The sequence below is a fragment of the Telopea speciosissima genome, chromosome 9 (genome assembly GCF_018873765.1).
Source record: "Telopea speciosissima isolate NSW1024214 ecotype Mountain lineage chromosome 9, Tspe_v1, whole genome shotgun sequence".
In the NCBI taxonomy this organism is placed as follows: Eukaryota; Viridiplantae; Streptophyta; class Magnoliopsida; order Proteales; family Proteaceae; genus Telopea; species Telopea speciosissima.
Window position 1 is genome coordinate 61941442 of NC_057924.1, and position 11178 is coordinate 61952619.

Consider the following 11178-nt stretch of genomic DNA (forward strand, 5'->3'; position numbering starts at 1 on the left):
GAGCTTCAGACCTGCGGCAGATCAGTATTCCAGCACCTACATCAAGCTACATCAAGTTCCAGCCCTCAAGATCGATATCTCTTCACACTTTCAGGGTTTTTTTCAAAACCCTGACAATTGTCGATCTTGGGGTTCCACTTATCGATTAATTCTGATTTTTTGAGGAGTGCTTCACATCTGTTCAAGTGTACTTATTGCAATTTCAGCCTCACACAGTCATTTTCCAGGCCTCATATCATCTTATCGATTTCAGCAATTTCGGGTTTTTTCAAAACCACGAAAATATCGATCTCAAGGTTTTCTCTTCTGTTGCTGATTCTTGGAGACACTTATTCCTTTATTATTAGAGGGCTTTCATCCTTGTTTCAGCCCTTAACTTGGAGGTGTTCTTGGCTTTCTCTTCACAACAGCCCTCTTCTCCGATTTGGGATTCTTCACTTGTCTCCATGGGTGACTCTATGGATTCGATTGCTACTTATGTTGGTGATGGAAACAGCAAACCGAGTATCATACTTTCTCTCCAAATCCAATCAAGTTGGATGGCACCAATTACCTACTTTGGTCTAGGTCGCCTCCTTTGCCATTGCTGGCCGTGGCCTTCTTGGTCATATTAGGGGATCCACTCCTATGCCCTACGAGGTTGGGGCTGCTCAAGACAAGTGGCTTGCCAACAATGGAGTTCTTATGTCCTACTTGATTGGTTCTATGGTTACGGATCTACAACACAATTTTCTTCTTCTTGATACGACCTCGAAATTTGGGCTGCTTGCAGAGACTTATGGACACTTGGCAATGATGCCCGAGTATATGAAATCGGGAAGAAGGTCCTTCACACTACTCGGGGAGAATTGACAGTCTCCAAATACTATGCTACCTTGCGCAGCCTTTGGCAACAATTGGACCATTTTTCCGATTTTCACCCAGTACATGCAGTGAGATATTACTTCTTATAAGCAACACATGGACAAGATCGGGGTTTATGATTTCTTAGCGAGGATTAAATGTGGAGTATGATCAGATTCGGGTTCAAGTGTTGGGTCAAGCCTTTTCCCACACTTGAGCAGTCCTATGCCCTCGTCTCCTCGAAGAAAACCGTAGGGCTGCCATGTTGCACCCTCCTATTTGGACGGATCAGCTCTCAGTGCTGCCCCTGCCACTCCTACACCTAGTGGCATTGCTTCTCTTGGTGATTCTACTACGAGTCGTTGTTTGTGAGTCTTGTCACAAACCTTACCACACCAAGGAGAAGTGTTGGAAACTTCATGGGAAACCCGCTGATTTTGAAACTAAAAGGGCTGCCAAGACAAAGATAAAGACAAAGACCAAGGCCCATCGATCGAGGATCATTCGCAACTCCTGCTCACCTGGTCTATCCCGGGATGATCTACAGGCCCTCCTTCGTATGCTCAGGACTTCCGCTGCTGCTGCCTCTACTACATCAGCTACTGCCAATTCCTCAGCTCCTTCAGGTTCACACTTTGCCCGGTCAGGTATTCCATTTGTAGGTCATTGTGCTTCTGTGGCTTCCCATCCTTGGATCATAGATTCTGGAGCTACAGATCATATGACCGGTTCCTCTAGTCTGTTTCACAGATATTCTCCCACTTCTGGGAAAGATAAGGTCAAAGTGGCTGATGGGTCCCTTTCTTCAATATCTGGAAAAGGACTCATCAACTGCACTTCCTCTCTTCCTTTGTCTTCTGTTTTACATATTCCTAATTTTACTACTAACCTTCTTTCCATTAGTAGTATTACTCGTGATCTTAACTGCAAAGTCACTTTTTTTCCCTCTCATTGTGTGTTTCAGGATCTGGCCTCTGGGAAGACGATTGGATTGGGTAAAGTGCATGGTGGCTTGTACCTGCTTGATGACGGTCGCTTCTCTCCACCACCTTTGCCTTCTCCGCTGCATCAGAACTCCTTGGTCTCTTCTGAACTTTACCAGTGGCACTCTCGGTTAGGTCACCCCCCTTTAGGAATTTTAGCTCATTTATTTCCTCGTTTGGTCACCCTACATACTAAGGATGACTTTTTTTGTGAGGCTTGTGTTCTGGCCAAACAGACACGTTCAAATTATCCTATTTCAAATAAAAGGAGTTCTTCTTGCTTTAATTTGGTACATTCTGATGTTTGGGGCCCTAGTCGCAAGCCCTCTATTTCTGGTCATCGCTGGTTTGTCTCTTTTATTGATTGTCATTCTCGGAACACTTGGGTATATCTTTTGCACACTAAAAATCAGGTTTTCTCATGTTTTCAGCATTTTCATAAGCTGATTCAAACTCAGTTCCAGGCTACTCTCCAAATATTGAGAAGTGATAATGGAACCGAGTTTACTGAATCACAATTTCAAAAATATTTGGCTGATCATGGCATCATTCACCAAACTAGTTGTGTTGATACCCCTGCCCAGAATGGTGTGGCAGAAAGGAAAAACCGTCATTTGTTGGAAATGGCCCGGGCTTTGATGTTTGGGAGGAATGTTCCTTCTCAATATTGGGGGGGGATGCGGTTCTCACTGCCGCCTATCTTATCAATAGGCTCCCTTCTCGGGTTCTTAATTCCCGTACCCCCTCTGATATTTTACTGGGTCATTCCTCCTTTATTGTCCCTCCCAAAGTATTTGGGTGTGTGTGTTATGCTAGGGATACCAGATCTCCAGGCAAGCTTGAGCCTCGTGGGCTCCGTTGTATTTTCTTGGGTTATTCTCCAACCCAGAAAGGTTATAAGTGTTACCATCCCCCTTCCCGTCGTACCTTGGTGAGTATGGATGTTGTTTTCCATGAGACCCTTTCTTATTATTCTTCACCACCTCTTCAAGGGGAGAGTTCTAGTGAAGATGTGCCCTTTGAGATTCCTCCACTAGAGGTTCCTCTGGCTGCTGCCCAGCCTCCTTTGACTGATGCCCAACCTCCTTTGGATGATGTCCCAACTCCTCCGGCTGTTCCTCCCTCACCTAATGGGAATCCTTTACAGGGGGAGACCATAGAAAATAGTGTTGTTAATGTTCCTCTTCAGGGGGAGCTGACTCCAGTCCAGAGAACTATTGGTGCATTTCAGAAGAGAATTGACAATTCCAACATACTCACCTACACGAGGGGCAGAACCAACAGAGGGCAGTTGCAATCCCCTTTAGCACCAATACCCATCCAATTGCCGGCTCCAGATCCAGATCCTCCATCTCCTGGTAATCCCTCTTCATCCGACCTACCTATTGCTGACCGCAAAGGTACTAGGACTTGTACTTTACATCCCATATCTCGTGTTGTTTCTTATAGCTCTCTTTCTCCATCTTTTCGTGCTTTTGTATCCTCTCTTTCTTCTTTTGATTCCTAAAACTTGGCGAGGAAGCATCTACAGATGGAAAGTGGAAGGCGGCAATGTTGGAAGAAATGAGAGCACTACATAAAAATAATACATGGGAGCTTGTGACTCTTCCTCCAGGAAAGAAACCGGTTGGATGTAGATGGGTCTTCGTGGTCAAACGAGAAGGTGATGGTTACGTGGATCGATATAAGGCACGTCGGTTGCAAAGGGTTCACTCAAACTTATGGAGTTGACTATCGGAGACCTTTGCACCGATGGCGAAGCTCAACACCGTCCGGTGCTATTATCTTGTGCTATAAATCTTGGGTGGGATCTTCAACGAGTTAGATGTCAAGAATGCCTTCCTCCATGGGGAGCTTGAGGAGGAGGTATATATGGACATTCCACCAGGCTTTCTCGATGACAGGACCAAGGGCAAGGTCTCAGGCCGGCGTGCACTTTATGGGCTGAAAGCAGATCACCTAGGGCATGGTTTGGCGATTTCACAAGACTATGATTTCAGCGAGGTTATAGGCAAGTAATGCTGATCACACTTTGTTTATCAGGACGAGTTGGTGACAAGGTAACTCTTCTCATAGTCTATGTGGATGATATTGTGGTCACTTGGTAATGATGGTGATGCTATCGGGATTTGAAGCTCCTCCTTGGCCGTGAATTTGAGGTCAAAGATCTTGGTCCTCCGAAATATTTTCTAGGGATAGAAGTTGCTCGCTCTTCAAAGGGCATCTTTCTTTCTCAACGAAAATATGTCCTTGATCTATTGACGACACGGGCTGCTAGGTGTCATCCTTGGATACTCCTATGGAAGCTACTACAAAACTTAGGGAGAAAGAGGGTGAGCCTGTTGACAAGGGTATTTATCGGTTAGTGGGCAAGTTAATCTACCTTTCTCACACACGACCGACATTGCGATTCTTTGTGAGTTTGGTGAGCCAGTTCATGCATGATCCCTATTCCTCTCATATGGATGCGGTCAGTCGTATTTTGAGATATTTGAAGTCGCTCCCGGAAAGGGAATCCTTCTATCTCCCACGGGTCACCTTAATATTGAGGCCTATACTGATGCCGATTGGGCTGGTTCTCCTGACAGGAAATCTATCTCTCGGTTCTTGTTCCTTTGTTGGTGGGAACCTTGTCACATGGCGTAGCAAGAAGCGAGAATGTTGTGGCAGGTCCGATCTTGAAGCCGAGTTTCGTGCGATGGCCCAAGGAATTTGTGAACTCGTGGCTTAGAGGATTATTACAGGATATCGGTATTGCTATTCATCTTCCCATGATGCTTTATTGTGACAATAAAGCAGCCATTAGCATTGCTCATAACCCTGTCGGCATGATCGTACTAAACACGTGGAGGTTGACCGACATTTCATCAAGGAGAAGCTTGAGGCCGGCCTCATTTGTGTTCCTTTTGTGAAGTCTACTGATCAACTGGCTGATGTGTTCACCAAGGGACTGAGTAGCAAGCTGTTTCATCCTATCTTAGTCAAGTTGGGCATGCATGATATATATGCTCCAACTTGAGGGGGAGTGTTAGATATATGGCCAGAATACCGTGGGGGTATTCTGGACCTTTTCTTTGTTATTTTGTTAGTTTTTGTATTATGTGGTTTAGTCCCACATTGCTCATGTACATATTTTACTATTCAATTATTCTTATAAATAAGAATGTGCTTGGGATGGATTAATTATCCAAGCATCGAGTTCTAAATCTGGTCCTCTTAACAGGTATTATATGTTTAAAGGGACAAATTGGGAGATCCAAAATATATGCTAGTAAATCAATGCTAATTTGATAGAATGTGCCATGTTATGAAAAGTGTTTTGCAACATGCTTCCTATTGAGCATCATGCATTAGAGATTATCTAATTTTAGATTAAGCAGAGGGAGACCGAAGAGTGACTGGAATTAGATAGAAGTCTAAATCTGTACATCTTAAGGTCAAAACTACTGGTGCGGAGTTAAGAAGTAGAATTATGCTGAAGTTAGAGGTATATTAGAGTGGTGGTTATTTTAGCAAGGAGTAAATGAGAGATTTTGAGGAAATGGGAGGCAGAAGAAAACCCAGGGAAGGTATTGAAAGAAATCAATGAGATGTAAAGAGTTGGGGAGTAATGATGTGAGGGACAATTGTCAGTTTAAGGTTTCTCAGAGACCAATGTGAAGTATTAAAATAGATAAATGGGGCATTGAGAGCTAAAACATTGAGGGTAAGAGGGGGGGAGGGGGGAAGGAGAATAGGTAATTGAAGACAGGCCAGGGAGTGAGAGGGATATTGCTTTGAGAATGCAAGGAGTAGCAATTAAGAGAAAGAAAATTAATATGGACTAGAGAAGAGATTCTAGGATGGCATGACACCTGAATTTTATTGTATTCTTTTAAGTATAAAGCCCTCATGTTTAATTAATTCACATATCTTGACCGTGTACCCTCCATGTATGGGCTTTTCTCGCCTTGTTTTCTCAGTATCTCTGTAATAGATTGGACTTCTCCAAACAATTTTCATAGCCTAAAGTTGACAACATCGGAGAAGTAAGATTGATCCAAAAATTAACCAATGGCTAACATGGACAACATATTCACAAGCCCCCTCCCTCCCCTCCCACCCCCCACCCCCCCCAAAAAAAAAAAAAAGGAAAAAGAAAAAAAAGAGACGCTGCTTATAGTAGACAAGATGTCTGTGTGGGAAACATGCCTCTTTCCTTTCCTACAAAAAAAAAAATTATGTTTGGGTTTTCTTTTGAGGAAGGTGGGAACACCGCTTGTAGCGAAGAGCTGAAACTACTTCCTTATAGGTTATATCGTTATGGAAACCATTTCATGTTTTATCATCAATCTCATGGATCTTTAGGCTTATTTCCCAATTTCTGTTTCTTGTGCACTGGTTAGGTGGTGGGTTTTCTTTTGGGGCCCTGTCTGGAGACACGGGTTTTTGGTGGGGTGGGAATAAACAGTGAGGGAAAGTTGTCTAACATTCCCAAAAACATGGGAAGATGAGGTGTTTGGATACCAGGGATGGGAAATTTCTCAGGCAAGCTCTGCAAGTCTTTCCTTGTCGGTCATGTTTTTTCTCCACCCCACTGGCCATCCCCCTTCAAAGTCCGGGACTCTTGTGGGGAGACGAGGAAAACTTGCAATGGTCCTCTGTCTCTCTTTTGTGTGTGTGTGTGTTTGTGTGTGCTCATGTTGTGCCTGCATGCGAGCTTCATCGGCTGCTTGGACATCACCCAGACCTTAAATCTTCAGTCAAAGAATTTCAGGAGATCGAAGCACTGCTCGGACATCACATACATCTTTGAGTTCCACTCAGACATCACCCAGATCTGCGGACTACAACTGCACCCTCCAATTCTCTCTCTCACTGTTCAAACATCGTCCATCATGCCATTGCTCAAGCTCTGCAGATTTCATGGTGATGGGAATGCAAATAAGACCCTAGCCATGGCGATAGCTGTGTGTCCTTCACAGCTCTGGTGCAAATGGGTTTCTTCACTATTCTCTCTCTCACATATGCACTGCAATCGTTGCCCGAGGCAGGACCAGAAGGGCGGTGTAGCAAGCCGACGATCTCCATTCCCGACCCAACGGGCGATGGCCCAGCACCCCATTAGATCTTTGCTCTTCCTCTTGTATTTGTATACACTGACAGCTCTTGACATAAATGAGAATCTTTTATGATGAATTTAAAACAAAGATTTGGGGTCAAATGAAGTAGGAAACCACATCACAATTACATAACATAAGGCTTAATGCCAAATGCTAAATTAGGGAAGAAAAGGTTATGGATGAGTTGGAGCTATGGGTTACAGGTTAGGAAGAAAGGTTTGCTAACATAATAAAAGGGAATTGAGACGGAGCGTGAAGCTGGACGAGTAAAGCTTGGTAGGAGAAAGTTGATACCTCTCCAACCAGGCCTCTGCAAGAGGTGAAACCCTGGTCGAGTGAAGGTCTTGGATGGGTCTATCAGTGGTGAAATTCTCAGGGACAACAAATAGTTATAGCAGGGTTGATTGGACTGAGAATAGGGAGAGTAGGGAATTTTGGGAATTAAAACGTAACCACCTGAGGAAGTTATACTCTTCTTCGGCGCCATTGCTTTTCTTCGTCTCGTGATCTACAATGCCTCTTATCCCTTCCAGATTTTTGCATAATTCTTCCGATTCATACGATCCCTCTTCCGCCCTGAACTGCATTTTCTCCTCTCCACACACACACACACTCTCTCTCAAACATTCCCACCCAACCAAACTATACAGGGTGGGATGCCCCAGTGATTCTCCCTTCACTTCCCTTGCCCTGTTATCCCACCCGACTACATGTGGGACCCATCCCCACAACTAGCCCACCCCATGCTTCTTGCTATCCAAATGGGTCCTTGATGAATTTGATTTTGATAAAATGGGAACACTTTTATTGTTTATGTTATATGAGGATTTAATGTGAGATTTCATTTTTTATTGTTTTCTTTCTTCCTTGTATATTTTTTTATGTGGATATTTGCTTTGCTTAAGTTATTTTTTGATTATTTTTAGATGCTTTTTATTTGATTTTTGTTCTATTATTGTTTTTCTCCCTTTTTTTTTATTCGATAAGAAAGTAATTTGCTCTTATGTATTCAGTTTATTATATTAAATATTTAATTTATGATGTCATGAGTCTATCCTGATCCATCCAGAAGTCGAACCTGAATGACCTTAAGCTCGACCCCTCGGCTGGCTGACGGTTGGTCTGGGTTTAATAGCTATAGTTCCTGTAAAAGTTTTATACTTTGTGAATGTTGATAGCGTAGTAATGCATGCTATGTCTTTCTTTATTGAATTTTTACAGAGAAACAACTGAGAGTGATAATTTTTGTTGTCTTACAGGTAGGTGATTTTGGCTTGTCAAAGATTAAGAGAAATACCTTGGTTTCTGGTGGTGTAAGGGGAACCCTACCATGGATGGCTCCAGAGCTATTGAATGGCAGTAGTAGTAAAGTTTCTGAGAAGGTAAGCTGCCATTCTTCTTCAAAGGGTAATCCTAAAGGCATTAAGGGGGATAATAAATAAAAAGAGAGAGTTGGCTGATCCAAGTTCCCTGTAACTCTGGGAAATGCTGGCCTTTATGTGGAGAATATTTTCCATCCCTGCTTTCCTCTAGTAATCTGCTAATGAAAAAGGCTTTGGGCAATTCAACTTTTTCTGTAGTTAACTTGTCAGATAAAATTTGGCTGGGTGTGAGAATTTTAGTTGTTCGTGTTCATCCCAAACCTTTTTTGCTTTCATATGTTTTATCATTAACGCTTCAGCTTTTGTTGATGGCAGGTTGATGTATTCTCATTTGGAATTGTCTTGTGGGAGATACTCACAGGTGAGGAGCCTTACGCAAATATGCACTATGGTGCAATTATAGGTATTTCTCTAATAACCTTCCCTATCTTCTTATGATATTTGGGTTGAGCCATCAATTTAGTTGGATGGTGCTCTATGTGAAATCTGGATAAATTGATTCCACCTGCAAAGCATGAAATGGTTCAGATCCATATCTGGTATGATTTGTTCTATTAAAACTTGGCATGCTGTGATCTATATCTAGAACTGTATCTAACTTGGATTTTGGATCCAGATTCAAGTCAGATCCTCTAGATTGATAGTACCTGAGGTTGATTTGGATTCAAATGTAACCAAGTAGAGTAAAACCAGATACGACGCTCGTATCAAATTGAATCACATGTTAAAATCCTGATGCCACAGGGTTGGATGGACTGGGTTGGATCTCAGACCTGAACTGATACTTTTTCATATTGTCACATATGGTGGAATGGACAAGCCCCCCTTTTTTATGCGTTTATCCATTTGGTTAAATCCTTCTTCAGCATTGTGGATCTGCTACCTTGTAAACCATCTTGTGATGTAGCAGTTATTTTGCTGGAATTATTTACAGATTTAATGATTTAAGAACCATGTGCAGGAGGTATTGTGAATAACACATTGAGGCCACCTGTGCCAAGCTACTGTGACCCTGAATGGAGAAGGTTGATGGAGCAGTGCTGGGCCCCTGATCCTGTGGTTCGTCCATCATTCACAGAAATAGCAAGTCGACTACGTGTGATGTCAGCGGTGAGTCAAAGCAAACCACCGGGTTATCAGGCACAAATGCAGGCAGCCAAGTAATGGTCTGTAGATCTGCTCATTTCTGATCCTTCTGCCATGAATTATTACAACAGAGTTCTTGCTTGATTGTATGTGGAGATTATAGTAAATTTCGTATGTATCATAAATGGGGAGAATTGTCTCTGAAGTAAATATTGTGTGTTCAAAATGTGTTCGTGTTATACCTGTTGTGTGTAGAAGCTGGAGGAAAAAATTGCTGTATGTTGAGGTACATTCAAACTCGGCCATTATTTCCTATTTTTGATAGTGAATTCTGAATTTTTCATTATACCCAGCCACTTTCTACACACAACGAAAGAGGAAATCTGGGGAGTTTTTGCAAGCGTGCAGGTTCACTTTTTCCCTATAAATGGGCAAATGACCACAACTGAGTTCTTATTGAGATCTCCTGTGCTGAAATCGTAGACCAAATCGTCATGTGGATGCCCCAAGTGGGGTTTCTTGATTTGAATTTACTAGTGTTAGAACTCTCCAGCCCAGGTTTGTCATCTCTATAATTACTGATGCGTGAAGATGGTGCAACTACTGTTGTTAGACGTGGGATGGAGCAAGAAACCGTGAGTCTCACCAATTGGCCTTTTTAGTGTCTTCTCTGATAGCACAAATGCAGGAAATGGTGGTTCAAATGCCACTTTAAAACACGGTGCAACGGTTATTTTAAGAAATGTCCAAGGTTACTATTTAGACATGAACGACTCTGTGGCTCATCGTAGATATTGCTCCTGAAACCATGCAGCTATTAATTGCCCTTAAATGGGCAAATGACCAGTGCATCTGATAAATGGACTTTGAGGTGCAGAGGTTTGTAATACTGAGGGACATGTTATAGGACCTTCGGATCAACAAATTCACTTGGAAAAAGGTGGTGAAGTAGATGGATTGGATACCATGCAGTGCAATGCAATTGGGGGTATTGTTGCGGGCGCAGTACCTTGTGCGAGAGAGAGAGAGAGAGAGTGATTCTCATCTTCCTCTTCTTCTATTCAGCAAAAGTAGTGAAACAGCTAGAAGCACAAGAAGTCCAGAACTGTATCAGTTTCCAATAGAACATTGTCGTTATAAAACCAGTGGAGTCATGACATGTCTGGCATATTTGATCCATACTCTTCCGGAGCTTTCAACCTAACACATCAAATTAGGGTTGATCATAAACATGACGACCGGATCGATATTGTTTCCCTCCAGTGTCCATTGGAAATCTGCTTTAAAACTTTAAACAGGTTCCTGTCATTGAGACATTAACACTGACAAATACTGACATATCAAGCATATATGAAGTTTTTATACGGTCATATCATGTGCAAGCAAGAGCATCGATCCCATCGATCCTTCAGGATTTGAAAGACCTGGAAACCCAATTGTTGAGCATGTTTAAGGAGTGGGAATACCTCTTGGGGAAATGTTCCAGACTTTGTTAGCTCTTCTACAACGTTACGATGATTCCTCTCCATCACTAGATGGTGTTTCATGCAATAACAATTAGCAATTGGAGTAACACATTCGGACCTTCTCTAGCTCCTCTGTCGGGTCAAACACCGGCAATGTCACACCCACCCCATCTGCATATCGGATGGCGGATGAAATCCTTCAACTCAAGTTTTTGAGAATTCGACTCTATCCGTGGTGAGATACCTAATGCAAAAAGCCGGGCAATTTCGGTTCGACTGGCACAATCAAAGCATCAACATGGAAGAAGGGCTTGAT

General features: G+C 42.7%; 1 protein-coding gene across 3 annotated transcripts in view; it reads left to right on the top strand.

The window, feature by feature from the left end:
• The window catches only part of LOC122639285, a 28475-nt gene extending 18840 nt beyond the window's left edge, over positions 1–9635 (top strand). For 2 of the 3 annotated variants that reach the window (XM_043832103.1, XM_043832102.1), the window contains 3 exons: positions 8188–8310; positions 8626–8713; positions 9272–9635. In XM_043832103.1, the coding sequence (XP_043688038.1) occupies positions 8188–8310; positions 8626–8713; positions 9272–9474 (414 nt within the window). In that variant the 3' untranslated portion in view covers positions 9475–9635. The remainder of the gene's footprint in view (positions 1–8187; positions 8311–8625; positions 8714–9271) is intronic. The other variant, XM_043832104.1, reaches the window with a different exon arrangement.
• Positions 9636–11178: the final 1543 nt, after the last annotated feature.